The sequence below is a fragment of the Melospiza melodia genome, unplaced genomic scaffold (genome assembly GCF_035770615.1).
Source record: "Melospiza melodia melodia isolate bMelMel2 unplaced genomic scaffold, bMelMel2.pri scaffold_404, whole genome shotgun sequence".
In the NCBI taxonomy this organism is placed as follows: domain Eukaryota; kingdom Metazoa; phylum Chordata; class Aves; order Passeriformes; family Passerellidae; genus Melospiza; species Melospiza melodia.
The window spans coordinates 15,327-36,446 of record NW_026948725.1 but is presented as its reverse complement, the minus strand read 5'-3'; the positions used below and the strand labels follow the sequence as shown (position 1 = coordinate 36,446).

Genomic DNA, 21,120 nt, shown 5'->3' with positions numbered 1-21,120 from the left:
ATGGTTACCATGGTCCAGCACATCCCTGTCATTGTGGTTGTTATGGTCCTGCCTGTGCCATGGTTACCTCATTGCACACCTGTTGCCGTGGTTACTGCACCCCCATCACTCGTTGCCATGGTTACCGTGGCCTGGCACATCCCTGTTGTCATGGGTTGTTGTGGTCCTGCCTGTTGCCATGGTTACCGTGATCCATCATTCCTGTGTTGTCATGCTTACCCCATCCAGACCTGTTGCCATGGTTACCATGAGCGTAGGTGTTCCCATGGTAACGGTGACCCATTGCCTCCCCGTTGCCATGGTTACCGTGACCCCTGTGGTCTCCGTGATGCTTCGCTGCCCATCACCATGGCAGCCGCAGCCCTGTGGTACCTGTTACCATGGTAACCGGGTTACCTGGGGCCTATCTCACCTGTTTCCATGGCAACCATGGCCCTGAATGACCCGTTGCTATGGTAACCAGGTAACCACACACACTCCCCCCCCCCCCGGACAGATCCAGGTAACCTGGTTACCATGGTAACGGGTTATTGAAGACCCAGGTGACCCAGAATAACTTGTAACCATGGTAACCAGGTCACACACCCCCCCCCCCTTCCCTCCCAGGTCTGAAATCATTCATTGCCATGGTAACCGGGTAACTGGACCTGGACTGACCTGTTGCCATGGTAACAGGACAACCCCGGTAGTGAATAGTCTGTTGCCATGGTAACCAGTAACCCAGGTCCTGAATTACCCGTTGCCATGGTAACAGAGTAACACCCACCTACCCCCCAGCCCCGGGTTCTGAATAGTCCATTGCCATGGTAACCTGGGTCTGGAATAACCCGTTGCCATGGTAACCAGGTAACCTACATCCTGAGTGACCAGTTGCCATGGTAACCGTGCAACCTGGGTCTGGAATAACCCGTTGCCATGGTAACGGGGTCACCCTGTGCCTGAGTAGTCCGTTGCCGTGGTAACCGGGTACGCAGGTCCTGTGCTGCCTGTTGCCATGGTAACCAGGCAGCCCACACACTGAGTGACCCGTTACCATGGTAACCACTTTGACCTGGATGTGGAATAACCCGTTGCCATGGTAACCGGGTCACTGACATCCTGTGTGACCCGTTGCCATGGTAACCGGGTTCCCCCTGTGCCTGAGCCGTCCGTTGCCATGGTAACCGGATAACTCAGGTCCCGAGCAGTTTGTTGCCATGGCAACTGCTGCTCATCCCACGGAAACCGTGACCCAAATGACCACGTGGTGACCTTTTGGTGACCCCTGACCCCTCAGTGACCCCTTGACCTCAATGACCCTGTGACCCCTGGGTGACCTCTTGACCCCAATGACCCCTGGATGACCCCTTGACCCACCCGGAGCCCAAGGACCCCCATGGCCCTTCGGTGACCTCTGACCCCAAATGATCCCAATGTCCCCTGACCCCTGCCTGACCGCTGACCCCCGGCGACCCTGCGTGACCCTGGGTGACCCCATGACCCCTGAGTGACCCTGGGTGACCCCCGAGTGACCCCCGGGTGACCCCCGGGTGACCCCGTGACCCCGGTGTCCCCAGCAAGGCTTCCCTGAGCCGGCGCCTCAAGAGCTCCATCAAGCGCACCCAAGAGCCAGCCCAAGCTGGACCGGACCAGCAGCTTCGGCAGATCCTGCCCCGCTTCCGCAGCGCCGACCACGACAGGTGAGACACACCTGGGATACACCTGGGGTACACCTGGGCACACACCTGGGGCACCTGGGGCATTGGGGATACACCTGGGTACACCTGGGATACACCTGGGGCAGCTTCCGCAGATCCTGCCCCGCTTCCCGCAGCGCCGACCACGACAGGTAAATACACCTGGGCACACCTGGGGGCACCTGGGCACACACCTGGGCACACCTGGGGCATTGGGGACACACCTGGGCACACCTGGGCACACCTGGGCAGCTTCCGGCAGATCCTGCCCCGCTTCCGCAGCGCCGACCACGACAGGTGAGACACACCTGGATACACTGGGCACACCTGAGATATACCTGGGGCATTGGGGATACACCTGGGTACACCTGGGGGCACCTGGGCACACACCTCATACACCTGGGCATTGGGGATACACCTGGGCACGCCTGGGCACACCTGGGGCAGCTTCCGGCAGATCCTGCCCCGCTTCCGCAGCGCCGACCACGACAGGGTGAGACACACTGGGATACACCTGGGCACACCTGAGATATACCTGGGGCATTGGGGATACACCTGGGCACACCTGGGGGCACCTGGGCACACCTGGGCACACTCCTGGGGCATTGGGGACACACCTGGGCACACCTGGGTACACCTGGGCAGCTTCCGGCAGATCCTGCCCCGCTTCCGCAGCGCCGACCACGACAGGTGAGACACACCTGGGACACCTGGGCGCACCTGGGCACCCTGGGGCATTGGGGATACACCTGGGTACACCTGGGCACACCTGAGACACACCTGGGGGCACCTGGGCACACCTGGGCACACACCTGGGCACACCTGGGCACACACCTGGGCACACACCTGGGGCATTGGGATACACCTGGGCACACCTGGGGCAGCTTCCGGCAGATCCTGCCCTGCTTCCGCAGTGCAGACCACGACAGGTGAGGCACACCCGGGCACACCTGGGCACACGTGGGCACACCTGAGATACACCTGGGCATTGGGGATACACCTGGGACAGCTGGGCTCACTCTGACTACACCTGGGGTACACATGGTACACCTGAGATACACCTGGGTACACCTGGGGCATTGGGGATACACCCGGGTACACCTGAGATACACCTGGGATACACCTGGGATACACCTGGGGCATTGGGGACACACCTGGGGACAGCTGGGCTCACCTGACTACACCTGGGTACACATGGGTACACCTGAGATACACCTGGGATACACCTGGGGCATTGGGGACACACCTGGGGACAGCTGGGCTCACCTGACTACACCTGGGTACACATGGGTACACCTGAGATACACCCGGGTACAGCTGAGATACACCTGGGGTACACCTGGGGCATGGGATACACCTGGGGTACACATCATACACCTGAGATACACCTGGGGTACACCTGGGGCATTGGGGATACACCTGGGGACAGCCAAGATACACCTGAGATACACCTGGGGTACACATCATACACCTGGACACACCTGAGATACACCTGGGGTACACCTGGGGTACGCATCACACACTTGGACACACCTGGACACACCTGGGTACACCTGGGGCAGCTTCCGTCAGACCCTGCTGCACTTTGGCAATGCCGGCTACAACAGGTAAATACACCTGGGGTACACCTGGGCACACCTGGGGTACACCTCATACCCCTGAGACACACCTGGGCACACCTGGGGTACACCTGGGATACACCTGGGTACACCTGGGGCCATTGGGGACACACCTGGGCACACCTGGGTACACCTGGGCACACCTGGGGTACACCTCATACCCCTGAGACACACCTGGGCACACCTGGGGTACACCTGGGATACACCTGGGCACACCTGGGGCCATTGGGGACACACCTGGGCACACCTGGGTACACCTGGGCCATTGGGGTCACACCTGGGGCAGCTTCCGGCAGATCCTGCTGCGCTTCGGCAGCACCAACCGTGACAGGTAAATACACCTGGGGGCACCTGGGGCATTGGGGACACACCTGGGCACGCCTGGGCACACCTGGGGGATTGGGGACACACCTGGGACACACCTGGGATACACCTGGGGGCACCTGGGGCATTGGGGACACACCTGGGCACACCTGGGTACAGCTGGGCACACCTGGGGGCACACCTGGGTACAGCTGGGCACACCTGGGGGCACCTGGGGCATTGGGGACACACCTGGGCACACCTGGGGCAGCTTCTTGCAGATCCTGCTGTGCTTCAGCAGCACCAACCACGACAGGTAAATACACCTGGGGACATTGGGGACACACCTGGGCACACCTGGGGGCATTGGGGACACACCTGGGCACACCTGGGCACACCTGGGCACACCTGGGGCCATTGGGGACACACCTGGGGCAGCTTCCAGCAGATCCTGCTGCGCTTCGGCAGCACCAACCATGACAGGTAAATACACCTGGGGGCACCTGGGGCCATTGGGGACACACCTGGGGGCACCTGTGACACATCTGGGACACCTGGGGGATTGGGGACACACCTGGGGGCATCTGGAGCACACCTGGGGACACCCGGGGGCACACCTGGGGACAGCCATGGGCACACCTGGGGGATTGGGGACACACCTGGGCACACCTGAGGGAGTTTGGGGGCACCTTGGGATACCTGGGCACGCCTAGGACACACCTGGGGACACACCTGAGGGATGCCTGGGCACACCTGGGGTCACCTGGGCACACCTGGGGACACACCTGAGGGACTTTGGGGGTACCTGGGGACACCTGCAAACACACCTGGGACACACCTAGGAGACCCGGACACACCTGGGGACACCAGGGCACACCTGGGGACACCACGGGGGCATTTGGGGACATGTGGGGGCACTGGACCAGCAGCTCCCACAGCGCCGAGCGTGACAGGTACCGGCAACACCTGGGGCACACCTGGGCACACCTGGGCACACCTGGGGGCACCCCGGGGGGATCTGGGGCTCCCACCGGGGGAGGGGCCCTGAGTTCCGCCAGGAACTGCCCAAAATTCCCCAAAAATCCCCCCAAAAATCCACGAAAATCCCCCCCAAAATTCCATAAATATGCCCCAAAAATCCCCCCCCAATTTCTATAAATATGCCCCAAAAATCCCCCCAAAATTCCATTAATATGCCCCAAAAATCCCCCCAAAATTCCCCCAAAAATCCACGAAAATCCCCCCAAAATTCAATAAATATGCCCCAAAAATTCCCCCCCAAATTCCCCAAAATCCCCCCAAAATTCCACGAAAATCTCCCCAAAATTCCATGAATATGCCCCAAAAATCCCCCCAAAATTCCATGAATATGCCCCAAAATTCCCCCCGAAATTCCACCAAAATCCCCCCAAAAATTCCCGGAAAATCTCCCCAAAAGTCCCCCCCGAAATTCCCCAAAAATCCCTCCCAGGATGCCCCCAAAAATCCCCCCAAAATTCCCCAAAATCCCCCCAAAATCCGCTCCGATTCCCCAAAAATCTCCTCAAATGCCCCCGAACCCCCTCAGATCTCCCCAAATCCCCTCAACCCCCCCAAAATCCCCTCAAACAGCACAGAGCCCCCCAAATTCCCTCCCCAAACTGCCAAAATCCCCCCAAAATCCCCTCAAACAGCACAGAACCCCCCAAATTCCCTCCCCAAACCCGCCAAAATCCCCCCAAATTCCCTCCAATCCCCCCCAAAATCTCTTCCCAACCCCTCCAATCTTTGTCAAATCCCCCCCCCCCGAATCCTCCCTAAATCCCCCAAAATCCCCCTCCCCAAATCCCAAATTCCCAAAATTCCCCAAAATCCCCCAAAATCCCCAGACCCCCTCAGGGTCCCCCCCAATTTCCGAAATTCCCGAAGCCCCCAATCCAGGGCTGAGCTTTAAAGAGTCACACTGGCACGACCCTCCCCAAAATGGCCCCAAATCTCCCCAAAATGGCCCCAAATCTCCCCAAAATGGCCCCAAATCTCCCCAGAATGGCCCCAAATCCCCCCAAAACGGCCCCAAATCCCCCCAAATGGCCCCAAATCCCCCCTCAAATCCCCCCTAGGCTCCCCCGGACCCCCCAAATTCCCAAATTCCCAAAAATCCCAAACCCCCGCGATCCAGGTCCTGGCTGATGCAGAGATTTTATTAAAGAGTCGCGCTTGCACAAAATCCCCCCAGAATGTCCCCAAATTCCCCCCAAAATGTCCCCAAATTCCCCCAAATCCCCCTCAAATGTCCCCAAATTCCCCCCAAAATGTCCCCAAAATGTCCCCAGATTCCCCCAAATCCCCCCCAAAATGTCCCCAAATTCCCCAAATTCCCCCAAATGTCCCCAAATTCCCCCCCAAATGTCCCCAAATTCCCACAAATCCCCCCCCAAAATGTCCCCAGATTCCCCAAATCCCCCCCCAGTATGTCCCCTGATCCCCCCAAATCCCCCCCAAAATGTCCCAAAATTCCCCCAAATCCCCCCCAAAATGTCCCCAAATTCCCCCAAATCCCCCCCAAAATGTCCCCAAATTCCCCCAAATCCCCCCAAAATGTCCCCAGATTCCCCCAAATCCCCCCCCAAAATGGCCCCAAATCCCCCCCAAAATGTCCCCAAATTCCCCCAAATTCCCCCAAAATGGCCCAAATTTTCCCCAAACCTCCCCAAATCCCCCCCAGATCCCCCCCAGCCCCCCCAGCCCCCCGGATCCCCCCGAATTCCCGGCGTTCCCGCTGCAGGGCGCGGCTGATGCAGAGCTGTAAGGAGTCGCACTCGCACGAGCTCTCCCAAACTCCCCCAAACCTCCCAAAATGGCCTCAAATACCCCCCAAATCCCCCCAAAATGGCCCCCAAATCCCCCCCCAGCCCCCTCATCCCTCCCGGATCCCCCCGAATTCCCGGCGTTCCCGCTGCAGGGCGCGGCTGATGCAGAGCTTTAAGGAATCGCACTCGCACAAACCTCTCCCAAACACCCCCAAATCCCCCCCAAAATGGCCCCAAATCCCCCCAAAATGGCCTCAAATCCCCCCAAAATGGCCCCAAATCCCCCCCGGACCCCCCTCATCCCCCCCGGATCCCCCCGAATTGCCGGCGTTCCCGCTGCAGGGCGCGGCTGATGCAGAGCTTTAAGGAGTCGCACTCGCACGAGTCGCTGCTGAGCCCCTCGAGCGCGGCCGAGGCGCTGGAGCTGAACCTGGACGAGGATTCCATCATCAAGGCCGTGCACAGCAGCATCCTGGGCCAGGAGTTCTGCTTCGAGGTGCGCCCGCCTTCCGGAACCTTCCGGAACCTTCCGGAACCTCCCGGGGGCGCCTCCCCGGGGGGGGCGGGCGTGGCTCACCTGGGGCTGGGGGCGGTGCCCGCAGGTGACGACGGCGTCGGGCACCAAATGTTTCGCCTGCCGGTCGGCGGCCGAGAGGGACAAATGGATCGAGAACCTGCAGCGCGCCGTGAAGCCCAACAAGGTGGGGGAGGGCGGGGGGAGGGGCTGGGGGGAGGGGCTGAAGGAAGGGGGGAGGGGCTAGTGGGAGGGGGGAGGGGCAACTGGTTGGGATGGGGTTGGTCAGTGGGGTTTGGCGGTCAGCTGGTTATGGGGAGAGTCAGTGGGTCATGGGGATGGTCAGCTGGTCATGGGGATGGGTAATTGGTCATTGGGGTGGTCAACGGGTCATGGGGATGATCAGCAGGTCATGGGGATGGTCAACGGGTCATGGGGATGATCAGCGGGTCATTGGGTTGGTCAACTGGTCATGGGGATGGGTAATTGGTCATTGGGGTGGTCAGCTGGTCATGGGGATGATCAGGGGGTCATGGGGATGGTCAGCTGGTCATGGGGATGGGTAATTGGTCATTGGGGTGGTCAGCTGGTCATGGGGATGATCAGCGGGTCATGTGGTTTGTCAACTGGTCATGGAGATGGTCAGCAGGTCATGGCAGTGGGCAACTGGTCAATGGGGGTTGGCAACTGGCCATGGGAGTGGTCAACTGGTCATGGGGATGGGCAACCGGTGGGGATGGGGATGGTCATTGGAGTTTGATGGCCAGCTAATGTTCAACGGGCAATTGGTCATGGCGATGGTCAGTGGGTCATGGGGATGGTCAACAGGTCATGGGGATGATCAGCGGGTCATGTGGTTGGTCAACTGGTCATGGAGATGGTTCACGGGTCATGGCAGTGGGCAACTGGTCATGGGGGTGGGCAACCGGTGGGGATGGGGATGGTCATTGGAGTTTGGTGGTCAACTAATGTTCAATGGTCAGTTGGTGTTCAATGGGCAATTGGTCATGGAGAGGGTCAGCGGGTCATTGGGGTGGTCAATGGGTCATGGGGATGATCAGCGCGTCATGTGGTTGGTCAAGTGGTCGTGGGGATGGGCAACTGGTCATGGGAGTGGGCAACTGGTCAATGGGGGTTGGCAACTGGACAATGGGGGTTGGCAACTGGTCATGGGGTTGGTCAATGGGTCATGGAGATGGACAACTAGTCATGGGGATGGGCAACTGGTCATGAGGATGGGGGTCATTAACTGGTGTTTGATGGTCAACTGGTCACGGGGATGGGGGTGGTCAGTGGGGTTTGATGGTCAACGAGTGCTCAATGGTCAACTGGTCATGGGGAGGTCAATGGGCCATGGGGGTGGGCAACTGGTCATGGGGTTAGGGGTGGTCAATGGTGTTTGATGGTCAGTTGGTGTTCAGTGGTCAACTGGTCAATGGGGATGGGTGACCGGTTGAGATGGGGGTATCATTGGGGTTTGGTGGTCAACTGGTTATGGGGAGAGTCAGCTGGTCATGGGGATGGTCAGGGGGTCATGTGGTTGGTCAGCTGGTCATGGGGTGGGCAACTGGTGGGACGGGGATGGTCAGCTGGTGTTGGTGAGCTGGTCATGGGGGGATGAACTGGCCATCAGGATGGTGAGGCAGTAGGAATGGAAATGGTCAGCTGGTGTCGATGATTAACTGGTCATGGGAATGGTCAGCTGGTGGGGATGGTCAGTTGATGTTGGATGGTCAGCTGGTGGGGATGGTCAGATAGTGATGGGGATGGTCATGGTGTCGATGGTCAACTGGTGATGGAACTGGACAGCTGATGTTGATGATCAATTGTTGATGGAGGTGGTCAGCTGGTGTTGATGGTCAGCTGGTGGGGTTGGTCATCTGGTGCCGATGGTTAACTGGTGTTTGATGGTAAACTGGTGGTGGTAGTGGTTGACTGGTAATGGAGGTGGTCAACTGCTATTGATGGTCATGTGGTGTGTGATGGTCAGCTGACATCAATGGTCAACTGGTGGTGGGGGTGGTTATGGTGTTTATGGTCAAAAGTTGTCGATGGTCACCTGGTGTTGATGGCTAACTGGTGGAGACGAAGATGGTCACGTGGTGTTGATGGTTAACTGGTGAGGTTGAAAATGGTCAGCTGGTGTGGATGGTCATCTGGTGGGGATGAAGATGGTCACCTGTCACCTGGTGTGGATGTCAGTGGGGATAAGGATGGTCAAGCAGTGGTGATGAGCCCGGTCAACTGGTCTTGACGGTCACCTGTGCTCGATGGTCAACTGGTGAGGATGAGAATGGTCAAGTGGTGTTGGTGGTCATCTGGTGGGAATGGGGATGGTCCATTGGTGTTGATGTCAGCTGGGCTAGAGATGGTCAAGCAATGGTGATGAGCCTGGTCAACTGTTGTTGATGGTCATCTGGGTGGTCATTTGGAGGGGATGTTGATGGTCAGTTGATATTGATGGTCAGTCAGCAGGGGATAGAGGTGGTCATGATGTTGAGATGGTCATCTGCTGTCAATGGTCAGCTGGTGTTGCTGCCAGCTGGTGTTGGTGGTCATCTGGTGTCAGTGGTCAGCTGGTGTTGATGGCAACTGGGCTAAGGATGCCCAAGCCACGGTGATGAGCCTGGTCAGCTGGTGTTGATGGTCAGCTGGTGTTGATGGTCAGCTGGTGGGGGTGGGGATGGTTGAGCAATGGCGGTGAGTGTGGTCAGCTGGTGTCAATGGCCAACTTGTGTTAATGATCAGCTGGTGAGTATGGGGATGGTCAACTCGTGTTGATGGCCAGCTGGTGTTGATGGTCAGCTGGTGTTCATGGCCAGCTGGTGTTGAAGGTGAACTGGTGTTAACAATCAACTGGTGAGTGTGGGGATGGTCACCTGGTGTTGATGGTCAGTGGTGTAGGTGGTCAACTGGAGTCAATGGTCAGCTGGTGTTGGTGGTAAACGGGTGTCAATGATCAGCTGGTGAGTATGGGGATGGTCAACTGGTGTTGATGGTTAGCTGGCATTAGTGATCATCTGGTGTCAGTGAGGATGATCACCTGGTGGCAATGGGGATGGTCACCTGGTGCTGATGGTCAGGTGGCCTTGATGGTCAGATGGTGTTAACGATCACCTGGTGTCAGTGGGGATGGTCACCTGGTGTTGATGCTCACCTGGTGTTAACGATCACCTGGTGACAATGGGGATGGCCACCTAGCATTGATGGTCACGTGGTGTTGATGGTCACCTGTCATTGATGGCCACCTGGTATTAACAATCACCTGGTGTCAATGGGGATGGTCAGCTGGTATTGATGGTCAGTGGGTGTTGATGGTCACCTGGTGTTGATGGTCACCTGGTGCTAACAATCACCTGGTGGCAGTGGGGATGGCCACCTGGCATTGATGGTCAGTAGGTGTTGATGGTCAGTGGGTGTTGATGGTCAGTAGGTGTTGGTGGTCACCTGGTGTTGAGGGTTCCCTGGTGTTAGCGATCACCTGGTGGCAATGGGGATGGTGACCTGGCATTGATGGTCAGTTGGTGTTGATGGCCACCTGGCATTGATGGCCACCTGGTGTTAACGATCACCTCGAGTCAATGGGGATGGTCAGGTGCTGTTGATGGCCATGGGGGTGTCCACCCGGCCTCGACGCCCACCCGGCCAAGGCCACCCCGTCGCGGCTCCGAGCCGCACCACGGGCGTCACCACCCCGCGGTGCCCCGCCCCCGCAGGACAACAGCCGCCGCGTGGACAACGTGCTGAAGCTGTGGGTGATCGAGGCGCGCGACCTGCCGCCCAAGAAGCGCTACTACTGCGAGCTGTGCCTGGACGACATGCTGTACGCGCGCACCACCAGCAAGGCCCGCACCGACAACGTCTTCTGGGGCGAGCACTTCGAGTTCAACAACCTGCCCGCCGTGCGCACCATCCGCCTGCACCTCTACAAGGACACCGACAAGAAGAGGAAGAAGGACAAGAGCAACTACGTGGGCATGGTGAGCATCCCCATCGCCAGCGTCACCGGGCGGCACTTCGCCGAGCAGTGGTACCCGCTGAGCCAGCCCAGCGGCAGCAAGAGCAAGGCCGGGTGCCCCGCGCTGCGCGTCAAGAGCCGCTTCCAGACCATGAGCATCCTGCCCATGGAGCTCTACAAGGAGTTCGCCGAGTACGTCACCAACAACTACCGCATGCTGTGCGCCGTGCTGGAGCCCGTGCTCAGCGTCAAGAGCAAGGAGGAGGTGGCCTGCGCGCTGGTGCACATCCTGCAGAGCACCGGCAAGGCCAAGGTGGGACAGCAGGGTTGGGGTGGTGGGATCTTGGGAGGGTTCGGTGGGTGGGTGGATGGATGGATGGATGGATGGATGGATGGATGGATGGATGATGGATGGATGGATAGATGGATGGATGATGGATGGATGGATGGATGGATGGATGATGGATGGATGATGGATGGATGATGGATGGATGGATGGATGATGGATGGATGGATAGATGGATGGATGGATGATGGATGGATGATGGATGGATGGATGATGGATGGATGATGGATGGATGGATGGATGGATGGATGATGGATGGATGGATGGATGGATGGATGGATGGATGGATGGATGGATGATGGATGGATGGATGATGGATGGGTGGATGGATGGATGATGGATGATGGATGGATGATGGATGGATGGATGGATGGATGATGGATGGATGGATGGATGGATGGATGATGGATGGATGATGGATGGATGGATGGATGGATGGATGATGGATGGATGGATGGATGGATGGATGGATGGATGGATGATGGATGGATGGATGGATGGATGGATGGATGGATGGATGGATGGATGATGGATGGATGATGGATGGATGATGGATGGATGGATGGATGGATGGATGGATGGATGGATGGATGGATGATGGATGGATGATGGATGGATGATGGATGGATGGATGGATGGATGGATGATGGATGGATGATGGATGGATGATGGATGGATGATGGATGATGGATGGATGATGGATGATGGATGGATCCATGGATGGATGGATGATGGATGGATGATGGATGGATGGATGGATGATGGATGGATGATGGATGGATGGATGATGGATGGATGGATGGATGGATGGATGGATGGATGGATGGATGGATGGATGATGGATGGATGGATGATGGATGGATGATGGATGGATGATGGATGGATGATGGATGGATGATGGATGATGGATGGGTGGATGGATGGATGGATGATGGATGGATGATGGATGGATGGATGGATGATGGATGGATGGATGATGGATGGATGATGGATGGATGGATGGATGGATGGATGGATGGATGGATGATGGATGGATGATGGATGGATGGATGGATGGATGGATGATGGATGGATGATGGATGGATGATGGATGGATGGATGGATGGATGGATGGATGGATGGATGATGGATGGATGATGGATGGATGATGGATGATGGATGGATGGATGATGGATGGGTGGATGGATGGATGGATGGATGGATGGATGATGGATGGACGGATGATGGATGGGTGGATGGATGGATGGATGGGTGGATGGATGATGGATGGATGATGGATGGATGATGGATGGATGATGGATGGATGGATGGATCATGGATGGGTGGATGGATGGAGATGGGACAGAAGGACACCCACCACTGGCCCACACTGACGGTTGTGGACAGGACTTCCTGTCGGACATGGCCATGACGGAGGTGGATCGTTTCATGGACCGGGAGCACCTGATCTTCCGGGAGAACACCTTGGCCACCAAAGCCATCGAGGAGTACCTGAAGCTCATTGGCCAGAAATACCTCAAGGACGCCATTGGTGAGCGCCAGCAGCACTGGGGGTGTCGGTGGGGGCGCGGTCTCCTTGGCAGGGGCGTGGTGGGTGGGTGGTCCCACTCATGGCCATGACATGGTTGGGTGGGCCTTTCTTTTGGTCATGAGGTGATTGAGTGGTCTCCACTCATGGCTATGAGGTCATTGCATGGTGCCTATTCATGGCTAGGTTCCACCACCACCATCATGAGACCATTGGGTGGTCCTCACTCATGGACAGGTTCCATCACCACCATCATGAGATCGTTGGATTGTCCCTTCTCATGGCCATGACATTGTTTGGGGTCCCACACATGACCAGGTTCCATCACCACCATCATGAGATCGTTGGGTTGTCCCTTCTCATGGCCATGACATTGTTTGGGGTCCCACACATGACCAGGTTCCATCACCACCATCATGAGATCGTTGGGTTGTCCCTTCTCATGGCCATGACATTGTTTGGGGTCCCACACATGACCAAATTCCATCACCAGCATCATGAGATTGTTGGGTTGTCCCTTCTCACATCCACAAGAGATTTGGGTGGTCTCTACTCATGGCCATGACATGGTTGGGTGTCCCCTTGTTGTGGTCATGAGATGGTTGGGAGGTCCCTGCTCACAGCCTGGTTCCATCACCACCATCATGAGGTCATTGGGTGGTCCCACAGGTGGTCATGAGATGGTTGGGCACCCCCTTGTTGTGGTCATGGGATGGTTGGGAGGTCCCTGCTCACAGCCTGGTTCCATCACCACCATCATGAGATCGTTGGGTTGTCCCTTCTCATGGCCATGAGATCATTGGGTGGTCTCTTTTCATGGCCATGTCCCCACTAGATGGTTCTGGGATGGTTGGGTGGTCCCTACTCACAATCAAGTTCCATCACCTTCATCAATGAGATGGTTGGGTGGTCTCTTCTTGTGGCCATGTGACTTTGTGTGGTCCCCGCTCATGGTCCTGACATGGTTGGGTGGCCTCTTCCTGTGGTCATGAGATGGTTGGAAGGTCCCCACTGATAGCCTGGTTCCATCACCATCATCATGAGATTGTTGGGTCGTTCCTTCTCATGGCCATGAGATCCTTGGGTGGTTCCAGGTTCCATCACCACCATCATCATGAGATCTTGGGTGGTCCCCACTCATGGCCAGGTTCTATCACCACCATCATGAGATCATTGGGTGGTCACTTTGCATGGCCATGATAGGGTTGGGTCCCTTCTTGTGGTCATGGCATGGTTGGGTGGTCCCCACCAATGACCAGGTTCCATCACCACCATTATGGCATCGTTGGGTGGCACCCACTCATGGCCATGAAATCATTGGGAGGTTCCCACTCACAGACATGTTCCATCCCCACCATCATGAGATCTTTGGGTGGTCCCCACTCATGGCCGTTAGGTCATTGGATGGGTCTCCACTCAAGGTCATGTTCCATCCCCACCATCAGAAGGTTTTTCAGTGTTCCCTTCTCACATCCATGACATGGTTGGGTGGTCCATCTCAAGGCCATGTTCCATCTCCACCATCATGAGTTCATCCATGACATGGTTGGCAGGTCCATCTCAAGGCCATGTTCCATCTCCACCATCATGAGTTCATCCATGACATGGTTGGGTAGTCCATCTCAAGGCCATGTTCCATCTCCACCATCATGAGTTCATTGGGTGGTCCCCACACATGGCCGTTAGATAATTGGATGGGTTCTCACTCATGGCCACGTTCCATCCCCACCATCATGAGATCTTTGGGTGTTCCTCACTCACAGCCATGTTCCATCCCCACCATCATGAGATCTTTGGGTGGTCCCTTCTCACATCTATGATACGGTTGGGTGATCCCCACTCGTGGCCATTCGGTCATTAGATGGGTCCCCACTCATGGCCATGAAAGCATTGGATGCTGCCCACTCATGGCCATGTTCCATCACCACCATCATGAGATCTTTGGATGGTCCCCACTCACGGCCATATTCCATCACCACCATCATGAGATCTTTGGGTGTTCCCCACTCATGGCCATGTTCCATCACCACCATCATGAGATCTTTGGGTGTTCCCCACTCATGGCCATGTTCCATCACCACCATCATGAGATCTTTGGGTGTTCCTCACTCACGGCCATGTTCCATCCCCGCCACCATGAGATCTTTGGGTGGTCTCCAGTCAAGTCATGTTCCATCACCGCCATCATGAGATCTTTGGGTGGTCTCCACTCATGGCCATGTTCCATCCCCGCCATCATGAGATCTTTGGGTGGTCCCCACTCATGGCCATGACATGGTTGGGTGGTCCCCAGTCAAGTCATGTTCCATCACCACCATCATGACATCTTTGGGTGTTCCTCACTCATGGCCATTAGGTCATTGGATGGTCCTCACTCATGTCCAGGTTCCATCGCCACCACCATGAGATCATTGGGTGGTCCCTGTCATGGCCATTAGGTCATTGGGTGGTCTCCACTCATGGCCATGTTCCATCCCCACCATCATGAGATCTTTGGATGGTCCCCACTCACGGCCATGTTCCTTCACCACCATCATGAGATCTTTGGGTGGTCCCCACTCATGGCCATGTTCCATCCCCACCACCATGAGATCTTTGGGTGTTCCTCACTCATGGCCATGTTCCATCCCCGCCACCATGAGATCTTTGGGTGTTCCTCACTCATGGCCATGTTCCATCCCCACCACCATGAGATCTTTGGATGATCCCCACTCACGGCCATGTTCCATCACCACCATCATGAGATCTTTGGATGATCCCCACTCATGGCCATGTTCCATCACCGCCATCATGAGATCTTTGGGCAGTGCCTCCCCCCCTCCATGACACATCCGGGTCCCTTCTCCCCCCGCCCCCCGGTGTCCCCCCGGTGTCCCCTGGCTGTCCCCGCCGTGCCGCAGGCGAGTTCATCCGCGCGCTCTACGAGTCGGAGGAGAACTGCGAGGTGGACCCCATGAAGTGCTCGGCCTCCACGCTGGCCGACCACCAGGCCAACCTGCGCATGTGCTGCGAGCTGGCGCTCTGCAAGGTGGTCAACTCCCACTGGTGAGTGCAGGGATGTCCCTGGGGCCCGCGTGACACCGTGTGACGTCCCGCCGTGTGACGTCCCGCCGTGTCCCGCCGCGCAGCGTGTTCCCGCGGGAGCTGAAGGAGGTGTTCGCCTCGTGGCGGCTGCGCTGCGCCGAGCGCGGGCGCGAGGACATCGCCGACCGCCTGATCAGCGCCTCGCTCTTCCTGCGCTTCCTGTGCCCCGCCGTCATGTCGCCCAGCCTCTTCGGCCTCATGCAGGAGTACCCCGACGAGCAGACGGCGCGGACGCTGACCCTCATCGCCAAGGTCATCCAGAACTTGGCCAACTTCACCAAGTGAGGGCGGAGACGGCGGCGGGAGGGACCGGGGAGGGGTGGGGATGGATGATGGATGGAGGAATGGATGGATGGATGGATGGATGGATGGATGGATGGATGGATGGATGGATGGATGGATGATGGATGGATGGATGGATGGATGATGGATGGATGATGGATGGATGGATGGATGGATGATGGATGGATGGATGGATGATGAATGGATGGATGGATGGATGATGGATGGATGATGGATGGATGGATGGATGATGGATGGATGACGGATAGATGGATGGATGATGGATGGATGATGGATGGATGATGGATGGATGGATGGATGGATGGATGGATGGATGACGGATGGATGGATGGATGGATGGATGATGGATGGATGATGGATGGATGGATGGATGGATGGATGGATGGATGGATGGATGACGGATGGATGGATGGATGGATGGATGGATGCATGGATGGATGGATGGATGATGGGTGATAACAGTGGTTGATGATGATGGATGGATGCATGGATGCATGGATGGATGGATGATAACAGTGGTTGATGATGATGATGATGATAATGATGATGGATGATGGGTCATGATGGATCACAGATGATGATGGAAGGTGGATAATGATGGATGATGGCTGATGATGGATGGTGCATGACAGATGATGATGGATACATGATGGATGGTGACCATGGATGATGATGGATGAGGATGGATGGATGGATGGATGGACAGGTGATGATGGATGATGGCTGATGATGGATGGTGGATGACAGATGATGAAGGATGCATGATGGACGGTGACCATAGATTATGATGATGAAAATGGATGACAGATAACCACGGATGACAGATGATGATGGATGGTGGATGATGGCAATGGATGATGATGGATGACGGATGATGGATGACAGATGATGATGGATGGATGATGGATGGTGACAATGGATGACGATGGATGATAGATGACGATGGATGATGGATTATGATGGGTGATAGCAGTGGTTACGGATGATGATGATGGAGGGTGCGTGACGGATGACAGATGACGGATGACGGATGACGGATGACGGATGATGATGTATGGTGGCCGATGATGGATGACAGAGGATGATGATGGATGGTGGATGATGACAATTGATGATGATGATGACAATGGATGACAGATAACTATGGATGGCAGATCACCATGGATGACAGATGATGATGGATGAAGGATGGATGATCCATGATGACAGTGGTTGATGATGATGATGGACAGTGGATGACGGATGACAGATGATGGTGGATGGTGGATTCTGATGGATGAGAGATGATGATGCATGGACGGTGGATGGTGACAATGGATGATGATGGATGATGGATGACAGGCGACGATGGATGGTGACAATGGATGATGATGGATGGTGGATGCTGATGCATGAGAGATGATGATGGATGATGATGATGGATGATGGATGACGACAGATGACAGATGACAGGTGATGGTGGATGGATGATGGATGATGATGGATGAAGGACGATGGGTGAACAATGATTACAGACGAAGGATGAGAATGGATGAAGGATGAGGATGGTTCATGATGATGATGATGATGATGAATGACAATGGATGCCAACACATGATGATGGATGATGCACAACCCCCCTTCCCACCCTTCCCCACCCCTCACCTGCCAGGTCCCACCCCACCCTCACACTGGGGACACCCTTCACCTGCCAGGCCCCACCTGGTGGCCCCGGGCTCACCTGTGCTCACCTGCGCAGGTTCGGGAGCAAGGAGGAGTTCATGGCGTTGATGAATGAGTTCTGGAGCTGGAGTGGGCCAGCATGCAGCACTTGGGTGTCCCCGCTCACCTGGTGGCCCTGCCCTCACCTGTTGGGTGTCCCTGCCCACCTGCCAGCCCCGCCCTTCACCTGCCAGGCCCCACCTGGTGGCTCCACCCTCACCTGTGCTCACCTGCACAGGTTTGGGAGCAAGGAGGAGTTCATGGCGTTGATGAATGAGTTCTGGAGCTGGAGTGGGCCAGCATGCAGCACTTGGGTGTCCCTGCTCACCTGGTGGCCCTGCTCTCACCTGTTGGGTGTCCCCACCCACCTGGTGGCCCCACTCTCACCTGCTGGGGGATATTTCTGCCCACCTGATGGCAGCAGATGTCCCTGTCCACCTGTCAGCCCCACCCTCACCTGTTGGGTCCACCTGCCAGCCCCACTCTCACCTCCCGGGTCCACCTGCCAGCCCCACTCTCACCTGTTGGGGATGTCCCCGCCCACCTGGTGGCCCCGGGCTCACCTGAGCTCACCTGCGCAGGTTCGGGAGCAAGGAGGAGTACATGGCGTTCATGAACGAGTTCCTGGAGCTGGAGTGGGCCAGCATGCAGCGCTCGGGTGTCCCCGCTCACCTGCCGGCCCCGCCCTCACCTGTTGGGGGTGTCCCTGCCCAGCTGCCGTCCCCACCCTCACCTGCTGGGGCCCTCCTGGTGGCCCTGTCCTCACCTGTCAGGAGGTGTTCCTGCCCACCTGCCGGCCCCACCCTCAGCTCTTGGGCGTCCACACCCATGTGCCCGTCCCACCCTCACCTGTCAGGAAGTGTCCAGACCCACCCGGTGGCCCCGGGCTCACCTGAGCTCACCTGCGCAGGTTTGGGAGCAAGGAGGAGTACATGGCGTTCATGAACGAGTTCCTGGAGCTGGAGTGGGCCAGCATGCAGCACTTGGGTGTGCCCGCTCACCTGGTGGCCCTGCTCTCACCTGTTGGGTGTCCCCACCCACCTGGTGGCCCCACTCTCACCTGCTGGGGGATATTTCTGCCCACCTGATGGCAGCAGATGTCCCTGTCCACCTGTCAGCCCCACCCTCACCTGTTGGGTCCACCTGCCAGCCCCACTCTCACCTGTTGGGGATGTCCCCGCCCACCTGGTGGCCCCGGGCTCACCTGAGCTCACCTGCGCAGGTTCGGGAGCAAGGAGGAGTTCATGGCGTTGATGAACGAGTTCCTGGAGCTGGAGTGGGCCAGCATGCAGCACTTGGGTGTCCCCGCTCACCTGCCAGCCCCACCCTCACCTGTTGGGGGTGTCCCTGCCCAGCTGCCGTCCCCACCCTCACCTGCTGGGGCCCTCCTGGTGGCCCTGTCCTCACCTGTCAGGAGGTGTTCCTGCCCACCTGCCGGCCCCACCCTCAGCTGTTGGGCATCCACACCCATGTGCCAGCCCCACCCTCACCTGTCAGGAAGTGTCCAGACCCACCCGGTGGCCCCGGGCTCACCTGAGCTCACCTGCGCAGGTTCGGGAGCAAGGAGGAGTACATGGCGTTCATGAACGAGTTCCTGGAGCTGGAGTGGGCCAGCATGCAGCAGTTCCTGTACGAGATCTCCAACCTGGACACGCTCACCAACAGCACCAGCTTCGAGGGCTACATCGACCTGGGCCGCGAGCTGTCCACGCTGCACGCGCTGCTCTGGGAGGTCATGAGCCAGCTCAGCAAGGTAACGCACCTGGGGGACCCGCCATGGCCTCACCTGTGCCGTGACAGCCTCACCTGTGCAGCCATAGCCTCACCTGTGCAGTGAGAACCTCACCTGTATGGGCACAGTGTCACCTGGGGGTGGCCATGGGGAGGGACAGCCTGCCAGAGCTGCTGTGGGAGGTCATGAGCCAGCTCCCAGCTCAGCAAGGTAACGCACCTGGGGCGCACTTGGGGAACCCGCCATGGCCTCACCTGTGTGGTGAGAACCTCACCTGTGCAGCCATGGCCTCACCTGTGTGAGCACAGCCTCACCTGGGGCACACCTTGTGGGGGTAGCCATGGGGATGGACATGGTGCACAAGGTGCTCTGGGAGGTCATGAGCCAGCTCAGCAAGGTAGCGCACCTGTGAGCCCCTCACCTGTGCAGCCACGGCCTCACCTGTATGGGCACAGCCTCACCTGGGGGGTGGCCATGGGGAGGGACAGGAGGCGCTGCTGAAGCTGGGTCCCATTGCAGGGATTAGGGTTGCTCTAATTGAGGTTCCAGGTGTGCCCAGGCACACTCAGGTGCTCTCAGGTGTGCCCAGGTGTGCTCAGGTGCCCTCACCTGCCCTTGCAGGAGGCGCTGCTGAAGCTGGGCTCCATTGCAGTGATTAGAGTTGCTCTAGTTGAGGTTCCAGGTGTGCTCAGGTGCTCTCAGGTGTGCCCAGGTGCACTCAGGTGCTCTCACCTGTCTACAGGAGGCACTGCTGAAGCTGGGCCCCATTGCAGTCAGTGAGGTTGCTCTAGTTGAGGTTCCAGGTGTGCCCAGGTGCTCTCAGGTGTGCCCAGGCACACTCAGGTGCTCTCAGGTGTGCCCAGGTTTGCTCAGGTGCCCTCACCTGCCCTTGCAGGAGGCGCTGCTGAAGCTGGGCCCCATTGCAGTGATTAGAGTTGCTCTAGTTGAGGTTCCAGGTGTGCTCAGGTGCTCTCAGGTGTGCCCAGGTGCACTCAGGTGCTCTCACCTGTCTACAGGAGGCGCTGCTGAAGCTGGGCCCCATTGCAGTCAGTGAGGTTGCTCTAGTTGAGGTTCCAGGTGTGCCCAGGTGCTCTCAGGTGTGCCCAGGCACACTCAGGTGCTCTCAGGTGTGCCCAGGTGTGCTCAGGTGCCCTCACCTGCCCTTGCAGGAGGCGCTGCTGAAGCTGGGCCCCATTGCAGTCAGTGAGGTTGCTCTAGTTGAGGTTCCAGGTGTGCCCAGGTGCTCTCAGGTGTGCCCAGGCACACTCAGGTGCTCTCAGGTGTGCCCAGGTGTGCTCAGGTGCCCTCACCTGCCCTTGCAGGAGGCGCTGCTGAAGCTGGGCCCGCTGCCCCGCCTGCTGACGGACATCAGCGTGGCGCTGCGGAACCCTCACCTGCAGCGCCAGCCCAGCCAGGGCGAGCGGCTGCCGCCCAAGGGGCTGGTGCTGCGCGGGCCCTCGGCCGACCTGCAGCCCTACCTGGTGCGCGACCTCAACAGGTGAGCGCGCCGGCCCGGCCGCGCCCTCCCCATCGTGTGCCCTTGCGTGGCCAAAGCGTCCTCCTGTCC

General features: G+C 57.7%; 1 protein-coding gene across 1 annotated transcript in view; it reads left to right on the top strand.

Annotated features, from left to right (window-relative positions):
- The first annotated feature begins 1,564 nt into the window (after window positions 1–1,564).
- The window catches only part of SYNGAP1 (synaptic Ras GTPase activating protein 1), a 32,680-nt gene continuing 13,124 nt past the window's right edge, over window positions 1,565–21,120 (top strand). Inside the window, exons 1-10 of the mRNA XM_063183222.1 lie at window positions 1,565–1,679; window positions 4,441–4,551; window positions 6,730–6,883; window positions 6,990–7,088; window positions 10,618–11,172; window positions 12,592–12,736; window positions 15,634–15,778; window positions 15,862–16,098; window positions 19,373–19,574; window positions 20,876–21,051. Coding sequence (XP_063039292.1) covers window positions 4,505–4,551; window positions 6,730–6,883; window positions 6,990–7,088; window positions 10,618–11,172; window positions 12,592–12,736; window positions 15,634–15,778; window positions 15,862–16,098; window positions 19,373–19,574; window positions 20,876–21,051 — 1,760 coding nt within the window. The 5' untranslated portion in view covers window positions 1,565–1,679; window positions 4,441–4,504. The remainder of the gene's footprint in view (window positions 1,680–4,440; window positions 4,552–6,729; window positions 6,884–6,989; window positions 7,089–10,617; window positions 11,173–12,591; window positions 12,737–15,633; window positions 15,779–15,861; window positions 16,099–19,372; window positions 19,575–20,875; window positions 21,052–21,120) is intronic.